The 22,927-nt window shown below is 45.4% G+C and overlaps 1 protein-coding gene across 10 annotated transcripts in view; it reads left to right on the top strand.

Moving 5' to 3' along the window:
• SUN1 (Sad1 and UNC84 domain containing 1) overlaps nt 1–22,927 on the top strand; it is a 1,235,850-nt gene that overhangs the window by 906,543 nt on the left and 306,380 nt on the right. For all 10 annotated transcript variants that reach the window (XM_069647232.1, XM_069647226.1, XM_069647231.1 and 7 more), the window contains one exon: nt 13,249–13,364. In XM_069647232.1, the coding sequence (XP_069503333.1) occupies nt 13,249–13,364 (116 nt within the window). The remainder of the gene's footprint in view (nt 1–13,248; nt 13,365–22,927) is intronic.

Here is a 22,927-nt window from a genome sequence, read left to right as displayed (position 1 = left end):
AGTGGCGAATTTGAGAGTAGTGAAAACGTTCCATTTCTTGCATGCTAAATTTGTCCTTGCACTGCAAAGAAAAGGGGGACCCCATCATTTTATAGTTCTCCGGTCTCAGGTGGGTTTAGCGCTTCCATGTTCTTTAAACGCCCTTTTATTCAATCCCGGTGTGAAATCTGGGTTCTGAAAGAGTGGGGCTAAAGGTCTCAAACCAGGTCTAATTCCCTGTTGACTATAGGCTTTGTCGCAGTGTAATAGGGTGGTTTCTTTGGTGGGTAGGAGGCCCGGAGCGTAGTGCTTGGCCTATTTGGAGAAGAACGGAAGGTGGGAAAGTGTGAAGGGTGAGCTGTCGTCTTTCGTGATCCATTTTGGGATGTTCTCTTTAGTGGCTCAGTCCAGCATCGGGCCAACTGGGAGGTGCGGAAATACCGCTGAACAAAAGGATGTTAAAGCCACCCATACCTTTGGACCTGAGAGGAGCCCTGCAGGAAACCCACATGGGGGCGGATGTTTGTGGGGGGGGGCTTGTGTCTCCATACGAGCTTCCCAATATCTTTTTGAAGATCTGTGAGGTCCCGCTCAGGTACCCGGAGCATTAATCCGACCTAGCCATGAGATATCTTGCAAATCCCATCACTTCAGTAGACCTTTTGCTCCTTTCAATAATGGAGGGGTGTTGGCTGCCATCAGAGATTCATAGCAAGACGTGATACAAACTCCCAAGTAAGAAACCTCTCCATCTGGCCAGGGAAAGGGGAGTGTCTATAACTTCCGGCGGTTCAGTGATATTCAATCCAACTGATTTCGAGTAATTTATGTGGAATCCTGACACTGAAGTAAACGCTACTTTATGCTTCGAGCCTCTACACCTTCTTGATCTGAGGATGCAGGCGAGTCATTTGAGCTAGCGGCTCCATAGCGAGAGTGAACACCAGGGGGGATAAAGGGCATCCCGGCCTGGTGCCCTTCTCAAGGGTGATTTGAGAAGGACCATTGGCCATTTACTTTTACCTTTGTGGAGGGGAATTGGAAATTAGCCATTATGTGTTTAGAGAACTTCGGTCAAAACCCATATGCTGGGAGCAGCAGCTCTAGGTATTTCGAAGGCGCGATGCACATCCAAGGATACAATTGAGTCTCTCTTGGGATCGGGAGGTGGGCAGGGCTTTGAGATCTATCGCTCTCCTGATATTATTGTAAGCTCCCCTGTTACTGATGAACCCTGTCTGATCATTGATTAATAGCAAGAGTATGTCACTCATCCTAGAGGCAAGCACCTTGCTATATAATTTAGCGTCTGTGTTCAGCAGCGCAATAGGGCAGTAAGCAGCGCAATAGGGCAGTAAGCAGCGCAATAGGGCAGAAAGCAGCGCAATCCTCAGGGTTTTTACCTGGCTTCAACAAGCGGGAAGTAACCAACACTGCAATTGAGTCAGTCACCCTCTCTGTATCAAGAAAGGAATTGAACAGTTTAGTGAGATGGGCGATTAGGGCATGGGCAAAGAATTTGACAGATTTGCTTGAGAACCCGTCTGGGCCTGGAGTGTTGCCCGCTGGAAGCACTTGAATTGCCTGGACCACATCTTTCTCAGTTATCTGGGCCTCTAAAGCCTCCCGAATGTCCCCAGGGATAGTGGGAAGGGCTGCACGAGTTACGAAGAGATGGGTGTGCATTTGGTCCCCTTGATGCTTAGCTGAAACTGCACAAAAGTACTCTTCCATGACCCCAGTTTCCCAGCTTCAGTGATTATTCAACACTCTGATTTATCCCATAGGGCCCCAATAAAATTGGGAGATGCCTGTTTGTGCAATTTGAAAGCTAAGACTTTATTGACTTTGTGGCCCTTTGAATAATAAAAATGCTTTGTGAGGAGGATAGAATGGGCCCCCTTCTCCGCCAGAAGTGCTTCCTGAGCCTGTTGCGCCAGCCAGAGAACTCGGAGTGAGCTACAGGAGCCGAGTTGTATGTGTACATTTTCTTTTTTTTTTTTTTTAACTTCCACAAGCAAACAACGTATCAAGTGGATGCCCATCTCACCTGTATCGTTTTCTCAAATAGTTGGCCGGGGATTCCTCTATATGGGATTTCATTGCCACATCCCAAAGAACAAAGTTGCTGGTCCTCCAAAGGGATTTGGAGGACAAGGGGGAGCAGTGGCACCAGGATCTAGCCTCAATCTAACTGGGGCATGATCTGAGAGGGCCTTAGGGAGGATCGCTATCCCTGTCTCTTCCAGGATCAGGGACCCTAGACACCAAAATCAGATCCAATCTAGATAGGCCCCTGTGAACTGTTAAGTTAGGTTACATGGCATTTATATAGCGCCTTGTATATCATTGGTATGACCTCAAGCCAAAGTAGGTTGAACGCCCTCGGGAACCGTAGTGAAAGTCAGTAGAGAGAGGGAGTGTGTGTCGTATGGTGCGTGGGTGCACCGGATATGTGTGCAGCTGGTGTAGTTGTTGAATGATAGCTGCTTCCTAGCGCTAGGTGTGGTGCTGAGCAAATCAGTTGGATGTGTTGAGTCTGGTGGGTGGACACCCAGACTGGGTTCTGGCTGCGTTGGGCCTGAGGAACGCCTATGCGAACAGCTAGCCGGAATGTGCTCAGCTAGCTGCGTTTTATTAGGGTGATGAGGTGATCATGGGGTTGTGTTCGTATGTGAACAGGTAGGCCGAATTATCAGGGGTATAGATGTGTTCTAGTTGAATGATGGTGTATAGTAGAGAGTAAGCATAGTGGTGTGATATGGTGCTTATCAGTAAAAGCGCCTGAGACCAGGCACGTGAGCAGGATGGTGGGGACGTAGATAGTGACATACAGATATATAGCGACAGAGTGGATACAGGTATATATGGGATACAGATCTACATGGCGATACAGGTAGATAGCATATATAGGGGTACAGATGTATGGCTACAACATGGGGAACAGGCGTTGCTACCATCCACACCATCCGCTCCAGTCACTCCATCTGTTCCATCCACTCCAGTTACACCTTATTTTCTTTATCAACTCTGACATTTACTGTGTCCACCCGCTCCGTTTAGTCCATCCATCAACTCGATTCATTGCAATCATTCCCTCTTAATACATCCATTCTATCCTATCATATCATATATGGGTGAGCACCAGTAGGACAGCTTCCTTGTGTGTTTCGTTGTTGGATTGCGGGGGGGTTCGGACACATCTTTGGGTGGTCATCAGTGTTATGGGAAGAGCCACGTTTTTAGTAGTTTGCGGAATTACAAGTAGTCCTCGGTGTGTCGGATGTGGGGTGGAAGTGAGTTCCGTAGAGTGGGGGCCAAGGCTGAGAACGAGGATCCTCCTATCCTGACTGAGTTGGTGGTTGGTATCACTAAAAGGAGGGTGGAGCTCGATTTTAGAGTGTGCGGTGGGAGGTAAGGCTTTAGCTTGTCTTGCAGGTATTGAAGGCCGGTCTTGTGCACTGCTCGGTGGGTGATGCACAGGGTCTTGAAAGGGGCCCTTTGTCCAACTGGGAGCCAGTGGAGTGTTCTGAGAGCTGGAGAGGTGTGGTCTCTTGGGCCCAGTGCTAGTAGCATTTTGGCGGCAGCGGTTTGTGCAATTTGTAATTTAATGAGGTGCTATGCCCGGACTCCGAGATAAAGAGAGTTAGCGTAGTCCAGTCTCGACATTACAATAGATTTAACAGCGTCAAGTCTGTTAGGAAAGGAGAGGTAGGGAAAGATGAATCCAAGAGTTTTGAGGTGGTAATGACAAGACTTAGATATGTTGTTGATTTGGCGAGAGGGGGTTAGGTCAGAGTCCAGAGTGCATCCAAGGTTTTTTACTGTGACAGAGGGGTGGGTGGTTGGCCAATGGATGTGGGCCAAGGTAAAGGGTGGGGGAGAAGCTTGGTGTTGCCGCACTCCATGATTTCCGTTTTAGTGGGGTGTAGGAGTAGGTGGTTTGTAGTCATCCAACGATCAATGTCAAATGCAGAATAATGTGTACTCCTGCTCACTGGGGTGAAAAAAGTGCCAAGTTGCAATGAGCAAATGATCCACAGTACGACAACCTTGTTCCGTGAAGTTCTTCATATCCTTAGAAGTGGGGCGGGAGCGATTTATCAATTGTTGGGTCCACCACGCAATTGAAGTCCCCACCTATTAATAAGTGCCTGTCGGCAAACCCTGCCAGAACCTCGGCAAAAGAGGCAAAGAAGGCGTCTTCATTAACATTCAGGGAATAAACCGATGTCGGGGTAACCCTCTGTCCATTGAGAGCAGCAAGCAGAAGGTGCCTACTCTCCCCATCTTGCAGCGGGTCTAGCACTTTGATGGCAGCACCCTTTTGAATCAGTATGGCGACCCCACAGGTTTTATGACCACTACTAGCTAAGTGGATCAGAGGGTAAACTTTGGAGCAAAGGCGCGATTCATTGCCCGGCGGGAGGTGTTTCTTGGAGAAAGGCCACAGAAGCCTCTAGTGAGGACAACCTATGCAACATTGCCTTCCTCTTAATAGGGGAGGTAAGTCCCTGATGAATGAGATCATGGTTTGCCATTAAAGATTCAAGCAAGCCTGCAACGAAGAATCGCTGTGCTGCCCGTTGACATAAGCTGCAAGCTGAGTCTAATGGTCATATCACCTGTGCACTGACCCAATCGTGTAACTCAAAATAAGAATAAAACCGTTGACGACAAACAAATAAACAATGAGCTCCAAACTTCAAAAAATCATGGCAAGAGCATATTCCTGCAATACAAATGGTTACGGCAAACCTTCCCCACGACTGCCCACAAAAAGAGTAACTCTGCATGTCCCATACTGTCAACTGAGAACGAAGCCAGCCAAAATGTGACCACAAATTTAGCCCTTTTGGCCAACAAGTCACAGTGCCCTATGGCAACGCAAACAAACAGGTGCAGCGATTGGCTGCAACTTTCAGTGTGGATCAAACAGCGCTGCATTGCCTTTCTTCCAAGGCAGATTCTTCGACCCCACTCTCTTCCCTTTTGGCCTCCTCGCCATGGGCTCAGCAAGTGCCGGGCAAATGTTCTGGCCCCCCGCTACATCAATAGTCCGCTCCTCCATGGGATAGCCCATCAGTTCAACTGCTTCGTCCTCTGAGACTATGCAGTAATGTTTGTTGCGGAACTCTTGCATGCAATCCCCCATCTGTACCATACACTCTGGGAGCGAAGCCAAGCAGTCGCCACATTGAGTTTATGCCTGTTTGCCAGGGTACAGGGCGAACAATCCTGAAAGAGATATAGAGGCTTCTCGGAACACAACAGTTTCTTGATTTCTCGCTGCAGCCATGATTTCCTCTTTTTGTTGGAAGAAGTTCACGCTAGTAAGCACATCAGGCAAAAGCTCTCAGCATTGTTTAAGAGAGGAGTAATCCTGTGCGTCCTTTCCAGGGAGATTTGAGAATAGTCCGGGGGGCCTAGCAGGGAGCGAAACAAGTCCTGAATGTTGGAGACCAGTTCCTGGTCTTGAATCAGTTGAGGGATGCCATGTATCCTAATGTTATTTCTCCGAGATCTATTCTCCATGTCTTCCTCCTTGATCCAGAACAGCTCAATCTGCTCTTCAAGGCCTACCACCCGGTTCAGGAGCTTTGCTTGGTCGTGCGCCTGCTCGCACACCGTGGTCTGTCCACTCTTGATTCCAAAGCCAGCGTGCAAGTATTAATTTCCGCTATAGATTTGACAGTTTATCGCTCGAGGCTTTGCTCTCCAACATAATTTCTTGTTTGACACTTCAGAGCATATTTAAGGGATCCTGTTTCGTAATCTCGGATCTCGGACTGCATCGCTTGTGCCGACTTGGGCTTATTATCTTGCATTGCGAGCAGTGCCTTGATGTCCCCAGACTTCAGTTTTAATTGGGGCCTGGACATTCTGGGCCAAGGTAGACCTCTTCTGGCGCTCCACACTACAAAGCCTCCCACACACGCCCAGTCAGTCGGAGGAGTGAGACGGCCAATCGGTGATCAGCAGCTAGGGCAGCCACCGGCAGTCCAAAGACGCCAGAGTATCAACCTCCGGGGCATCACTTGGCTTCAAAGCCACCTCAATGCAGGGCTGTAGAGAAACGTACCGAGAGATGAGGGCTCCCTACTCTGTGCGGCCAGCTCACTCCTCAGGTCGCACAACACCACTCAGCCCAGGAGGCGCAGGGGGCCCCAGCAGAGATAGTGGGACCAGGATTCATACCTCCCGGGGGCAGGGCTGTTATAGAAGTCCTGGGTGTTTTTCTATATTGAGGCTAGCAAAGGTGCAGGCAAGTGTGGCAGCCAGAGCAGGTACAGCCCTGGCCTTAAAAGTGTGTCAGGTCGTGGCCGCAGGATCCCTCCTCTGCTCCCCTTAATCAGTAAGCATTCGCCGTGGAGGGATGGAGAGCTAGTTAGCCCCATATTGCTTATTGCAAAATGGCGCTGGAGCGCGCTCGTGTGTGCGGCAGCCATCCGGATCAATAGCCAGTGGGGGAAGCAGATTGGCTACATGCCGCCCGGCAGATCTCATCCGGAAGGACCCAGTGCATGCTCTGCTCCGGTCCTCTGAAGACTTCGATAACGGTTTCTGGAAGGTGGAACTCTCCCACGGTGAGGCTCCCCCAATCCTGCTGCAATACTTATCGGGCTTCAAAGGTCCGCTAGATGACACGTGCTACCAGCCGACACCGGCCTCAGACGCTGCGTCTCCAAGCCAACTTGAAGGGTGCTGCCATCTTGGCCACGCGAATGGGCGCAGCCTTGGACTCCAAATCCACTCAGTTTTGGCAATGCGCAGAATGAACAATCCCTGGCCTCGTGCATGGCTGATGCATGCGGGGAATCAAAATTCTAGGGAAAAGCAGCAAAACGAACACTACATGGGGACTCTGAACGGGGCATTCAAGCAGAGCTTACAATGGACCCGTCTGCATGCTGCAATGCCTCTTGTTTTGTCATTACTGGTTGCAATGATAAACAAGAAACCCTGAAGCATCTGATATTCTCTTGCCAGGGTCTGTGCTCTGAGGGGTCACTCTTTGATATTGATGCCATGAAGTGAACAAATCCATCAAACTAAATATTATAGCAGCGCCTTAGACATGGTGCTTAGGTTTCATTGGCTGTATTATCAAGATTTTTGTCTGGTTTACTTAAATTGTTGAATGAAATTACTGAATAAATTGAATAAGAAAGTTTGATATATTGAAAGTAGTATATGAAATGTAACCATTTTAGTGATGTTGCTGTCTCTCATTTGTCTCTTGTCTTTAGATTTTTATGATTCATTATTGATTTTAAACATGTTGTATAAACCACAGCACTTTGTGATGAAAATAATTAAAAAATGTTTTACAAAACCGACTGACCTTCGCTAGAGTCCTTATCAGAACGACCGCGAGGCCTGGTCTACTGTGTTAGAGGGCACTGAACCCATTGCTATCCGCCATACTGATGTCAAGTGTTATTGATTCAGTCCCAGTCCATAACTGTTTGATCAAAGGGTTATCTGATGATCCTTCTCCCTCCAGTGAATCGGTCTCGGTTCTGCTTATTCAGGTTCTCAACTGTAGCAAATGTCCTGCCTGTCTTTGAAGGAAGGGCAGGAGGGTGTATTTATATATTTTCTGCTGTTCGACTCTGGCCTAATGAGGTTCCAACTCATGCATTTCCATGGGAGATTTAGTCGGTGCACTGATGATGTGCAACTTCAGCTTTGGCATTGTGATCCTAGCCCAAAGCTCTTTATGCCACCATCAAATTTGAACAAAACACCACACCCAATGAATTCAGAGTGGTCTTTCTGGTCAGACATGGTGCAACCCCTCATCCTTAGATTGGTCTGCATGCATGATGAACGTTATTAGTGCATAATCGGCCATCGCGATATAAGTCTGCAATGGTCTGCATTCTTCTCCAGGCATAGAGTTCCAGTAGGATCACTGCAGTGATGTCATGTACACCAACCTTTAACCAGTTCAGCTCTCACTTTGCCACATGCCCAACCCTCTAGTTCCCCAGGCCCCCATTTTTTGTCGCGTTAGGCTGCCTTATGTGCCTCTATCAACCAATCGGCCACTGGGGCAAGGGCACTGGAGGAGGGGGCAAGTGCTGCATCTTCAAGTTCGCCTTCTCAGCTTGGCATATTTCGGTATTCAGGTGCAATTAAGGGTTTGTCCATGTTATAGTCCAGTTAGTTCAACATCTGAACATGGCACACTTTAGGCACATTTCTTGTGGTTCTGTTGCAGTTATAGTAAATTGGTGCCCCTTGGTTGTGATAATTTGATATGTAGGCTGTGGAGCCTTTGGGGGGGAACTCTGGGACTGGGTGATCTATAGGGCTTCCTGGACAACAAAAATCTCTGGGAGCTACGCTTCTGTTAGAAATTGATGGATCGGGTTTTCCACAGATGCAGACAATGGTGCCTCAGCTCCGAATCCACCCCAAGAATACAAAGGTTGATTGCAGCGCCATCATCCTTCACGGTCTTCCAACTGGACCATGGCATATGTTAAGGAGGTTGTCAACAATTAAACCCCCTTTTCTAGGGACTGTGATTGGTCTTCCAATGTCGCCTTTCTTGCACCCAGTTCTCTGAATCTAGCAGATTGTCCAGTCGTCGCTGGATAGTCAGTTTTCAATGCCACAGCATTTGTATCTATGGTTAAGCCCACGTTCATCTTGTTGCATTGAATTCTGTACCATGGTCCGCTCCAACACTCCTGCCGTGTCGGGAATATCCCCTGCTGACCATCTCCCTTACTTAGCGCTTTCCACGCATAGTGTTCTGCTAGCTGTTTCTCGGGCTAGAGTCTGTGCTTTCCCGGCAGTATAATCTTCCATTTTCCGCTGCTCTTTGGTTTGCTATTTGGAGGACATCAGGATGTAGAGGGCTTTGCAGCACTCCACTCTCCTCAGCATTTAATTCAGTAGATACCCGAAGAGTCTGGCTTTTTTACTAGGTCTGTTGTGGTGTCTGCAGAGCTCCTCACAAGCATAGTGTCTCCAAGACAACTTATTCCCAAATGGTTTTTTACTACAAATGAATTAAAAAGTCATTGTACGGTAAGTAGAAGTCCGGAAGCAGCGCAGCGCATTTTGCAAATCACATGTCAACACCCAAACGGTGATATGGATTACAAATGCTATATGTAAAACCCCGCCCATTTCAACGTGGGAGTTCATTTGCATAGAAAGGAGGGGTATTCATAAGTGAAAGTTCAGTCCTGTTTTTATGTCGGCAGGCCGCCTCTCTTCCATGGCCCGCGGGAGGACTTGGTATGAGCAGTCCATAGGGGGATTGGCAGCGTAGATGGGGCGATAATAGTAAAAAATCTTGTCACTGTCTCACCGCACTGGGGAACAGGTGGACAGGACCATCTTTGTAGGTATCGGCAGCCCAGCGCGGGCTGGGGGGAGAGAGCGAGGCGTCCGGACAAGCAAGCGTGGTGCCCAAGACCTATGTGCTTACAAGGTCCACGAAGGGGAGCACCATGGTGGGCTGCGCTCTCCCCTCTATCAGGGTCGAGGCAGCGAGCACCGGAGTGCGGTGTGCAGCCCAGCTCGGGCTGGTAGCGCCCATAGGTTCAAGCACTCTATGGGTCAGTCGTAGCTGACGGTAGTGTTCCCATCCCCTCGCAGTGACAGGAGGTAGGAGAGAAAACGTACACTGAGCCAGCGGCTTAGAGCCGCCTGCTGGAACTGTGAAACCATTGTGTTTCCCGGTTCTTGCTGCTGCTCTGGTGGATTTTGTCAATGTCTTACGTACTTCCTAAATGAAGAGATATGTCAGAGAGGGTATAGGGAATAGCAAGGTATTGTGGAGGCTCCCGGTTAAGCAGAGTTAGAGGGTGGGGGTTAAATTTGAATAGACTGGTGGGTCAGCGGCACATGTATAGGCCCTCTCGGTCTTACTGCGGATCAATGGAAGAGAACTAGTATGGCCGCTCTTGTCAGCTAAGAGCTTGCCGCCAGGCATCCCGCCTGAATTGGCACCTCAGATAAGGTCACTGAGCTCCCCATCCGTGGAGTTCATTCCTCGCAGGGTTTCAAGACATATCCAGGAGAAAATAAGGCCCATACTTCCCGGGACCCAATAGGGGCTATTATGAGGGATGATCGCACCTCAGGAGGGGGCCTGGATGTTCGCCGGCATAGGAGGGGGAAGTGTCCTGAAGTAAAAAGTGTTTATCTAGCAGACATGACCAAATCATGCTCACATATGCCACTTATGAAATAACAAGTGTTTATTTAGCAAATGTGACCAAGGTACGCTCACAAGTGTTGCTTATGACGTAAAAAGTGATTATCTAGCTAACGTGACCCAATCACACTCGCATATGCCGTTCATGAAGTAAAAAGTGTTTATTTAACATATGTGACCAAAGCCCGCTCCCATATGCCGCACGTGAAGTAAAACGTGTTTAGTTAGCAAATTTTGGCCATATTACGCACACCAGGCAAGGTACATTATGAAGTAAAGAATTTTTACTTCTCATGTGTGGGCCCATGTGTGCCAAAGCACCCCATGAAGTGAAAGAGGGCTAAATTGTGTAATGTGTAATGCTCACCCATGTTCCCCAAGAAGTAAGGTAGGGCTATTTATTTAAGTGGCAAGTCTTTCAGCATGTACCTCACAAGTAGTAAAACAAGGGGTTGGCCATGCACAATATTAGTGATCCCTCTTGTCATGGAAACACAAATGTAAAAGAGTGTTTGGGTTATTATGAGTGACATATTATGCGCTCACCAAACAGGCTACCAGTGCATCTTAAGTGTTAGGGTCCTGACACATGTATGTTTAAGTGCTATCACAAGTAATTATTGGTTGCAAAGCAGTTGATTACTTACCAGATGTGCTACAGAATGTGCTGGGGTTCTCCCATCTAAAGGGAGCCCATTATGATTTTTGTACAAATGAAACTATGGTTAAGTAATTAGTGATCACACGGTAAGCAGCTTTTAGTGGGATCCCATTATGAAGGGTATTGCTATCTTCCAGTGTCATACTGGTGTAAATTTGAAGGTCACCCATTGGAGATTGAATTAAGAACGTACAATGATATTGTAAGACTGTTCCTCCATTTTTATACTATGTAATGTATCATCTATAAAACTTTGGAACGCTGAATTGTGTTTATTGTTCTTTGAAATGGTTATGTAAAGGAATTGTACTCCATCCAAATCTTATCGGGCTGTGACTGTTTATTTGGCCTGGTACAAAACATAGGGCAGCTGCCCAGTGGGGCTGGACAGCCCATAGCACAAATATTAGACCATCCCCCTGCCCCCACCCCGACCCCCGGGTCTGCATTCGCACATGTGTGGGTTAAGGTGTAGTATCCATCGCTCAGGACTCTTACAGGTAGCTTACTCTCGCCATTCCCCTTTTTTCCTTGGGAGAACCACCTTACATATATAATATCGTACTAAGTTATTTTGTTGCTCACTCAGCTATGGCTGAACATGTAGTTTAATAGAAATGATCACCTTTACTTGACCAATTTCATTTCCCACGATACTCATACGGCCACAAAGAGCAGGATTGGCATTATGAGTTTATAATTTAAGAACATTTGAGAAATACATGCCCAGTTACTCCCCCACCCTCATTTTTGTTTCTTTTAATGGAAAATGTTCAGACATCACTGACCAGCACTTTAGGTATGTTGTGTAGCTTCTTCAGCTGGGCTTCTTTAATTAAACTTTGTATATTGACTTAGCAATGTGGAACCAGGCCCTCCACTTTAATAGTCATTGAGCTGCATTAAATAAAGCCTCTTGATAGTCAACCAATCGGTAGCAGCACGTTTGTTTTTCACGTGCTTTTTAGCATGTGGATTCACTCTCGTTATTCCATCCCTACCCCACACAAACACCTTGTAGGAACAATTCCAATATGTATTAGTCTTGTGCAGGAAAAAGTCATTAACCAGTCATAAAAAAGTTTGAACGATGCTGTTGCTGCAGCAGCACAGCTTGGAAAGGGTAAACTTATAAAGATGTATGTTTAGGAAAGGAAAAATGCCTTCTCAAAGACAATTTACATTGTTGTACTCCTCCGTTTACCAGGATGCAAAAATTGTATTGCTTCATAGTTTTTGCAGATGACAAGATATTCTGGTCACAATCTTCACAGAAGATTGATGGTACAGACAGTTGAACTGTGGAAACCTGAATTTTCTTTGACCTATGAAATGCAAATGTGTCTACGGAATGCCAGTTTCAGTTCATGATGTATTGGTTCCAGCTTTTTAAATAACTTCCCAAACGAGTATGTGAAATTTGGCAACCTATTGGCTTTGTATGTTCCAAGTCTCCAGACATTTGTGAATTCTATATTTGCCATTGTAATGTAAAAAAATAAAAGGTAGTGGCATATTAAAGGAAAGTCTTTTCTTAAATTCACTCAAAGAAAAATGCTTTATTTGATTTGGATGGGCAGTTAGTACTTTTTGCAGAGGAATCGGTGGATATAATTCCACCTCTGCTTTTCTGCGATGGGATGTTTTTGGTCTTCATTGTGTAACTCTGTATAAGAACAAACCAATTTTTCGTTATGCAAAGAACTAGAGGATGAAGGCCCAGTTTGTATTTAGTACCAAACAAAGGATTTCACTCATGAGCAGGTATATTTACATATATTATACATCTACTTTGAGAATTAAGGTGCCAAATGATAACTTGTCCTGCACTTCCTCTGGCCGTAGTATCTCCTTAGTGCGTTACTACTATTGAGACTCGATGACTACCTGTCATATTGGTATCAGTACAGATGCCTCTGGTACCAGCAATTGTTCCCTGGCATCTTGACATACTGTGTATTAATGTGCATTCTTTGCAAGGGCCACCATCATGGCATACCAGGGTAATTGCATACTCTACATGTTGGCTCACATGCTTCACAGTACCAAGATCCGTGCATGCAGCGTTTCAGCTTACTGATCCCTCAGCAGTACGATCATGGCATGTTGTGTAACTGGCCTTGCGCACACCACCAAAAACCCATAGGATTGCGTTAATGGCATGCTTTTTTTACTCAAAAAGGAGAACCAGAAAGAGCAACGCAAAAGCATCTCATGGATAATTTGTACATGGTGTTGTCATTCTCATTATGTCTTCACAGTGTGATATTAATATTTGCTCTCATTAACTATCGGGTAGAAACTAAATAAAACAAATACTGACTTGACCTATATAATGCAAATGTTGTTCAACTGGTTTACTCCTATCGATTTAAGAAAACATTAAATTGCTCGAAATGACGTGGGATTTTCCTTTCTGTTTTAGGTGGAAGCATTTTGAGTACCCGGTGTTCTGAGACATATGAAACCAAAACTGCATTAATGAGCCTCTTCGGTATTCCTTTGTGGTATTTCTCACAGTCACCCAGAGTTGTCATTCAGGTAACCTAATTCAGCAAATGGAGACATGAAAATGTTGTTTAGATCTTTCCTCACCCCATATTTATTTGAGACATCTGCTTATTTAAGACACCTGCTTGGTCTCCTAAACCCTGATATACTGTTCTTGCCCTATTTATTTGCATCAGTGGCGTCATTTTTTTTTTTTTCTTTTTTAGTTTTCGCTTGTAGGTACTCTAGCGCCATCTGTAAACCAACCCTGTTAGCCTACACATAAGAGGGAGATGAGATTTGAAGAAGGGACTGGGATGAATCCAATGGTGTCGTCACTCCTTTCCCGGCAGTGACCTCTCCCCATCTTGCCAGGGGACTGTAGCCGCTACCTGATCCTGACCCTGGGGGCGACTATATGAGGGAGAATCACATGGGGGGGGGCAGCCCTCTGGGGGCTGTTATGACATCATCCGACGAGACATGTCATCCCCCTTTTTCGGATCCCCCTGCCATTCCGTATGCCTTAATGGCATATATTCATACCTCTCCTCACCTACCTAGGAAAGGTACTCCAAACACTTTCACAGGATCTGTATTGAAGTCCTTAAAATCTGACTTGCCTTTCAAGTCCGCCTACAAGTCTTCAAGAACTGACTTGCCTCTTAAAATCACAAATTCTTTTTCAGACTTTGCATACAAGTTATTAGAAACAGACTACTATTGCCCTGAAAACAAGAGTACTGTGTCTAAGAAGATGAGCAGAGTAATGAAGATCACTGGGAGCCAGGAGCACATGCTGCGCTTTAGCTGTTGCAACAAGCCTGATGCTGGGAGATTTAAACCAGCAGACCAGCTGACAGGCAGACGCTGGCTGGAAAACACTGCTTCACTGTGCTCACGGAGGGTCTACAGGGCTGGGTCGGTATCCGTGGAGCCAACCAGCTTGTCGATGGGGAAGAAGAGAGCGGACTGCAAGCGAGTGTATGCTGTGACAACGCCAGAAGGGAACGGAAGGCTTCAGCCCGTTCGCAGGTACTGGAAGGCCGCCTAGACGCCACTGAAGCCTGGAAATATGTGGAGCAGCTGAGCAGCAGCCACAAGAGGCAGAAAAGCAGAGGCGGCGAAAGGGAGCTGAACGCTGAGAGACCACCAGACGCTTGCCGCGGGATAACCAACATATTGATATTTTATTTGTATCGCGCTCATACACGTGTTTCAGAGCGCGACAGGTCAAGGAAGGGGAACAAGGGAGAAAAAACAGCGATCTTACTAGGCCCAGTGACATTGATAACGCACAAGTGCAGGGGAGCGGGAAGGGAGAAGTGCGAGGGGGGGGTATAAAGTGCTGTACATAGGAAAGGAAAACAACAAAAGAAGTAGCGCAGCCAGCAGGTGGCAAGTGCTATGTTAAATAGCAATGACCACATTGTTCACGGCAGTCGGACCGCTTGTACAAACGAACGCTACACACGCCACGGCACTTTCCAAACATAGTGCCATTACCGATTCTATTCAGAAGGCACACTCCATCTGGGGATTTTGAATTCAAAATATATTGAACATGAAGCAAATGCTTAACCTTCAATTATGAAATAAGAGAGCAATTTACTTATTTTTTGAAAGTTACTAGACACCAAACCCCCTGAGGAACCGCCAGAGATCAGGCAGGGAAACACTTGTCGGGACTAGGCTGGACACTAAATAAATTTAAAAATGCCTAACTTTAATTTCACAAAGAAGATAAATGCTCAAGTTTGAATGACTGCACAATTCAAATTGAAGACATTATTTAAAACAAAAATCACAATAAATCGAGGCTAAGAAAACTATACCACTTGTCTCATCCAAGAGTGAATTGTTTGTTCTGTTTTCGGATTTTCTTCTGACTGTGAAAGTCTTCTTTTTGTTCAAGCACGGACTACAATAAGGTCTAGTTAGTTTACTTTTCTAGGTTTTTTTCTCTCTGCAGTCTGAGGGTAATAGACCTTTGTCCTGCTGCTTTTACACGTACAATTGGTTCACAGGAGTGGCTCCGGAATCAGCTAAAGACTGTGTTTCTGTTTTTTCTATGTTAAAGGTACAGACAGGGGTAGTCTGATGAGTGCAGGGAAAAGGGAGAACTGTAGGGTTACAGACACAGACCCAAATTGCAAAGGTAGCCAGGAGGCAGTGCAGGGGTGTGACAAGGTGGGAAGTACCTGGGCCCGAAATCAGAGGGTAACCAGGTGCACGATGCCTAAGCAGGACAGATCAACAAGGTAGAGGAAGAGAAGGCAGAAGCAAAGAGGAAGGTCTTGAGGTGCTTCCGGAACCGGAGATGGTTCTCCTCAAGCTTCAGAGTGGCAGGGAGGCTGTTGCAGAGGGAGGCCCCTGCCACAGACCAAGATCTACCCCGAGCACGTATGATACGCCAGCAAGAGCCAGAGAGTCCACCTGAGGGAAGAGGGGGACACCTGTGCATATTAGCAACCCTGCCGAAACTGAATTAACGTGAATGAAGCATTTATGAGAGAGCTAACAAGTGCACATTTCTTGGAGTCAGAACAGAATAATTATAAGTCACTCACGTTTGTGTGTTTATGCAGTACACCTCTAAGAGAAGTCCTGGCAGGATAGTATACCAGGCGGATTCAAGAGAAGACGAAACAAGTATACGAGAAAATCAGTTTGTGAATGTGCACAGAGCACACATGAGAGAGGCCCTGGCAGGAGAGTATATATACCAGGCAGATAAAGGTGCAAGAATATATATGCGGAAAGCCCTGACAGGAGAGTATACGCAACTTGTACCGGACACTAAAGCCTGCCTGTGGAAGGTGTTTAGATTTCACCCACCATTGACAGCCAATGCTAATATTCATGGCCATTCCTGACCACTAACCTTCCCCCTGGCCCAAAACGCCTCACCCTGTGGGTCTCTTTGCTCTAGCTGTAACGCGCTGTAACATCAACTATGTGCTGTCATAGGGAAGTTACTTTTAAACCATGTTCTGCAAGGCACTGGCCTAACTGCAGCTATAAATTAGCTAATGGTGCAATAAAAAATTCTTTATGAAATGTGCCTTCCTAAATCTAGTTTAAACCTCATAAATCACCAATGTTCATTTAAGGCGAAGCACTGCTAGCTTGCTAGTGTTTAATGATGTAGTACTGATCATGCATGGACAGCTGTAGAAACCATGTTGATATTGTCCCTTGTTTTTTCTGTAGGCCCGTGCTATTTGTTCAACACATCTCACTGTATACCTTTGTTTCAAATCCCTTGCACAATTTGAATATGCCTATAGAATTCCTCCTTCCCGCTTTCACTGAGAACTGGGTTTGTTTAAAAAAAATATAACTTGAGTTTAGTTGCAGCAACTTGGGAACATCCCCATCTGCTTGTCAAGTTTTATTCATCCACAGAGCACCTGGATGAACTTGTGTGAATACTTTATGCACATTTATGCCTTTAAGTTTATTCCCATGTCCCGTTCCCTTTTAATCAATACTGTATGGGTGTCCCTGCGATGGGATGGGTCCACAACCCTTTTGTCCCGTTGAAGTGCATGTCTGTGGGCATGACATGCACTGCTTGCACCGTTCTCCTTCCCCTTACCCCGTTATATTTTCTGCACAGACGGGATTGGACCTGCTCCATATGGTGCTTATTTTTTTACCTCAAATGTTTACCCAGCGATTTATACATTTATTCATAATTGGCTGCCAGTGCCTCACTCAACCGACACATGTAGGGTGTCAGCAGCTTCAGTAGGTGTCCAGTGAGGGCCCTTTCCTGGCTTCGGATCCTCATGCACTCTGTTTAAAGTGTTCAGTGCACTGGAGGAGAGGGGGTTAGAGGGATCAGTGTGGCATGTGCAGCATCTGATGACTCTGAGGTAACTAAAGAGCATCCCTCTATTCTAGGTCTACCTGAGCAGCAACTTCTGCAGCTTCTTCCTCTAGCTCGGCCCTGTCCATGAAGGACAGAGTGGTGGACTATGGTAACAATGTTTATTGAAATGCAGACCTAAATTTGACTGGCCCATGCCGATGTTATACATTCATTAGCTGCCCAAAAGCTTTGCAGGAAGTTGGCACATATTTTTACCTGATCGGCTTGCCTGCCAGGCGGCAGTCAAGGCAGGTCTCTCTGGGAGAAAGTTGATAGCCCAAGATCTCCTTGAGTCTAAAGTTGTTCACATTGATACAGCCAGTGAGGCATATTGAACTTGCGGTTCTTCAGTAACTTGCATGTAATGGATGGGGTTCACAGAATAACTCTGGAGTCCAAATAATTGAACCAGCTCAGGAAGATGGCAAAGGTTGCTATTTTATTAACTATTATCTAAAACAGGGAGGTTACAATGGACATCAATGGACGTTGGCTGAGCTCTCGACAAATTTCTCATAAAACATGCACTTTATACTAAAAATACGTCAGAAATGATGTCCTCCTATTTGGAAAATAAAAAAAACCTACAACCGATTATAATTGGTTCAAGGGGAACATCCAAGTATACTTTCTATAAGGACTACGATTGTGATTGGCGGTCTACTGTCAGGTGGACAACTTACGCCTACCTTCAAAAATGTGTAATCTTCAACACTGTGAAGTACACGGTCTATCATTGGCTCTCAAACTATAAGACCTTTGTTATACGGCCCTCTACAATTGGTTGACATGCTCATGCCAGGTCTGGAACATTAGTTTCACTAACCAGTACGTAAGCTCATACCAGGTGCCAGGAGGTGGACTTGACTTCATCTCCCCACCCAATTAGCCCAACATTTCATCACCCATGCCTTCTGCCATGCAGATTGTCTTTGAACTTGGCCTTGCAAAGTATCCTTGCTTGTGAGAATGAGAGTACAGGCTCTCACTATCATTGTTCTAGGACTCCAAGCTCAACTCTATTTCCATCCTCCGCTCACGTGACAGTAGACCATGATTCTGGTCCATTCTGCAGCATTTAAATGTCTTAAATGAAGAAAACTTGGCACTGTTGGTGTTCTTTCTTTGCCCCTTAATAAGGGGTGATTCATCCTTTGAGCATTCACTGCTTTCAAGAATTGATAACTGACCTTGGCTACTTCTGTTTTGAGGCCAGGCCAGACGGCCTCGCCAGGCTCTTCCACGATCTCAGCTTATTCTTGCTGTAACACAATTCTCGGCCTTTCCTCTCCATGGGTACGAGCTTACTAAATTCATGACACTGATGTCTAGTTCCTATACAATGGCTACTTCGCCTGCAGTCTATTGACTATGTATAGCCAGCTTCTATGATCCCTTAGTCTATTTGAGTTTCTGCGTCTGTACAATTATTGAACGCTTGCATTTCTGTAGCACTTTACATACGTGCAATCTTCTTTTCTGCATATGAAAGTTTACTCGATTCTTAGCTTCATCAGTTTCCATAAAATCCATGCATTCTCTTCAGTCAATATTCTCAATGTGCCATGCTTGTCTCTTGGTACGTCACTAACTTCTCTTTTACTCCTTTTCATATTCCTTCAGGGAGTTCCTCCCTCAGATTGTCATCTCTTCTGTGATACATTCAATAGGGCTTTCTCAGTGGATACCTTTTCTCAAATACTCGCTGCAGTATTGGCACAACTGCTGGTGTCAAAACTGGCACAGTCTCAAACTTACAACATATAGGAGAAAGGGGCGCGGGATTCCCTACAGAGGCATACAGCTGCTAATCTACACCCCCCCCCCCCCCCTCTGGCTGACTCCTCGACCACCTCTTCAATAGTCTCCACATCTTGGTATTTACTTTTGAAGAAGTGCTTTTTCAGAGTCCAAATCTTCATCACCCCCCTCAGGGTGCCGGCTGATTTAAGATGTTCATATACACTCCAGGTTATATAGTTGCACTGTCCATTTGGATTACAAATAGACTCATCGTCCCACTTACTACTTGTGATTCTTGGGATACAGGAACTGTGTTCCCTCGGGTGCTACAATGCTGGCCTCTATGTATTTTCCGACATCCTTATTCGTCATTTCCTTGGGTCCAAACCCTGATTAGACGTCTATCATGATCTTCATTCCTACTGCCTTCTTTGCGGTCTTCTTGCATTGGCCAATTATTAGCCTGATCACACAGAAACCAAACATCACCATGACCAATATTGCTCCAAGAATCTTGAATATGTTTGCCAACCAGTGCAGAAACCATGAGAATATGGAGGCAAACGAACTGTCAACTATAATGTCCTCTGTCTCGTCTTCATCTTGTTATGCAGGTTTGTTAACAATGTTATGGTCTCTGTCAATGCCCCATTCTCTTCCTCATGAGAAGGTGCGAATGTGCAACATGAAGGCCCGATTTTGGCACAAACTCCTCCTTCCATCGCTGTAATACTGTCAAGGACAAATCTGTTTTGCAGAGTCATTAGTCGTATGGCCCTCAACTCTTCCTTGATGGCATTATTGAATCCCTTTATGGTGGTATTGATCGTCTGCAGGAGCTCCCATCTTGTGATCTGCAACCACTTGGCTTTGGCCATCATTTGGATCCCAGGCATGATGATAGTCGTAAAGATTGAAGCAGCCTTGCTGAACAACCTGTGTTAATAAGGAATGGCATCATATGCTTCTATTGATTTGGCTGAGAAATGATTCTCTCATCTGGTCCGATTGAGAAACCCAAGTAATCTTCTTTTTCTCAAATGGGCATCTGCTTTTTGAAATTCCCCAATGTTCAGGTCACTCTGAGGAATCACTAATGATGCAACATGAATGAGCACCAAGGAGCACGTTTCTGCCAATCCTTGGGCAGCTTCATGTAGGCCCTTGACCCATAAGCCCAATATCGATCCATCAGGACTCTGTCCCTGCTCCCATCCTGGAAACTCAACTGTAGTTCTACAGTCCTTTTTGTCTCGCACATGATTCTTTCTATATCTTCGGCAGCACAATGTTGCATTAGCCAACAGGATTACAGCCATGGGGCCTGATTAATCTGCTAAGCCATGTCAGCAGTTTGGCATGCTTAGCCCATGACTTCAAACACTCATCATTTACTCCCTATACCTCTTGTACATATTCTGGCTTCGGTAGATGAGCTGCACAGGACACCAGCCCTCCTTCCCATCCCTTCTTGGATTTCACTCGTCCATAGACTAAGACTTGAGTTCGCTCCCAACAACCAGGTGATCCAGCTATTCCTGTCACATCAGGATTTTCATCATCTCTTCAATGTCCACCTCATCCTGTACTGTTGCAGGATACACAAGTTGATCTTCCATCCAGGTTCCTTTTCCATCTGTGTAGTCTTGATGTAGTCATCCTGGTAGGAAACAACTATTTCGATCTCCATGGCAAAGTGGCCAATCTGCTTTGAAATTGCCCTTTGGTCATGAATTCTGCAAGATGGCTGATGCACCTAGCATCGTGTTCTGGAACGTCTCTGGCAATGAAAGTTCGCACTGTATTGGCATAAAGTATGAGAACAGACGTAGCAACTCTCCTTAGATGTTCTCTCTCCCACTTTCCTCATTTGCTGACACCACATGTTATTCCCCAAATGTGTTGCATTATCTAGATAAGTATTTATCCCCCCCACTTATCCCCCTTACTATCTTCTTTTTCATTTCTTCTGTGTCTCCCAAAGGTTATGTAATACTCATGAAGCAAATCAAAGGTAGTTCTCACAGTAGGGAGCGCCATAGGGACCTCTCGTTCAGCAGAAGTACTAACGTGATAGTGTGTGAAAGATGAGGAAGAGAAAGACAAAGAGAAGAATCGTACAACCATATATTATGCACAGGATCACAGGCATTACTTTCTTGTGACATCCTACTACTCGTTGCACTTATTCTTCACCTTGAACCGTGCCACTTTCCTCTTTAATCATTTTTAATACAATCATCAACTACTTTATACTTTTAACTGCAAAATCAATCTGCTCTGATGGCAATAAGGAGCCTCCTTATCACTGGGCCATTTTTAGGATCCTGTAGGAAAGTGCGAACATAGTTTCTTCTCACAAGAGCAGGTTAAGCTTGAAGTATAAACAAAAAGACAGCAAGCAAAAGTCGATGAATGTCACTGTTGGTAAGCACTATATGATTAACTGCTTAGAACAGGTATTCTCCATGAAATTAATCTGGATAATGATCTCGTTTCAAATGTCTAATCAAGAATTAACATTTAGGCATAACTCTAATGCTTCAATATGTATTTCTAAAGTTCATTTTCAAACCACCGAAATTCTTTGCAAGTCTTTTCACTGCTAAAATCTATAAGGAGTGTCCACTTGAATTTCAGTCCAAGATAAATCTGTATTAACCACTGGTTACTTTATCGTCTTTCATCATCGATCGAGTTTGCACACGCTGAAATTCTTCTTCTTGCTTCTGGATCGGCAACGGTGGGAGGGTGGGGGTCTCACCTTTATAGGACTTTACATCACCTAGGTGAAGCCAAGCTAGTTTCCCTTGGAATTTCACTACTGAAGGAGCTATATTCTCAATGCAAAAGGGACCATTAAAACGTGGCTCATGCCACCTTCGAGTTAAGTTCTTCATTAAGACTAGGTCTCCAACATATAACTTGGGTACCTGTAGTAATTTAATTGGGTTGGTTGTTGAATTGCCTTGTTCTGTGTCCTGAGACCAACCCGCCTCACGCTTGACTTGATCTGAAATGAGAGGGATGCTGGAAGTCATACATGTCAAATAGTTGTGTATTTGTATCCTTTCTTTATGGAGGCAGTTAAGTCTCTCGCATATCCCATTCGCTTGCGGGTGATGAGCAGAAGAAAACGTATGCTTTATATTCAATAGAAGCCCTATCTGTTCAAATAGCTCATTAACAAAATGTGGCCCATTGTCGGTTCTCAGCACTTCACACACACCCCATCTTGGGAAGACTTCACGCAGCTTGAATAGATACCTATATCCATTACACACCTGCAGCATATCAACATAGTCGATATGTAAATGCTTAAACTGACCATTTGGTCGAGGTGTCACCCCTTTAATCTTTCTCAGTGAATGCCCAGCAGTAACCTTTTGACACACAATGCAGTTTACCATAAATAATGCAATGTGTTGCAACAAATTCGGAATGAACCAGTCTTTCGCAATCATAGCAATCATAGCAGCAAGACTTTCCCTAGTTACATGCGCGTGGTAATGCAGCTGTTCAAGCGCGACTTTCAATGAGGCCACTGGCATCACTTGCTTTCCAGTGCTGTCTTGTCGTCATAATGCTTCTGTAGGGGATAAAGAACACCCCCTTTGTTTTTATAGTAACTGCTCTTCTTGCAGTTCACTTCCTTGAATCTCCATTAGTTGGGTTATCGATAATTTATTAAACCCTTCTTGCACTAACATTGTTGTGACTACTTTTTCTTTAATGCTCCCAGAATCAAAACTCAAAATGCCTGGGGAATATGCAACCCTTTTGTCTTCTTCGTCTGCGGCTTAGTTCCTGAAAGAGATAAAATCTGTTGGCTTAGTGTGCACTACGAATTTAACAACCGCTATGACCAGTGGTAGTTGTAGTTCCTTAGTCTATCCTATAAGGATGCATGCTGCACCTGGAGTGCCATCTGTGCGGAGTTAGCCACTCCTCTTCCAACGTGCTAACCATGCGCGTACGCTTGACATCATGCAGG

This window comes from Ambystoma mexicanum, chromosome 2q (genome assembly GCF_040938575.1).
Source record: "Ambystoma mexicanum isolate Mex_15411 chromosome 2q, UKY_AmexF1_1, whole genome shotgun sequence".
NCBI lineage: Eukaryota > Metazoa > Chordata > Amphibia > Caudata > Ambystomatidae > Ambystoma > Ambystoma mexicanum.
Note: the sequence above shows the minus strand (reverse complement) of the source record. Positions and strands in the feature narration are given on the sequence as shown.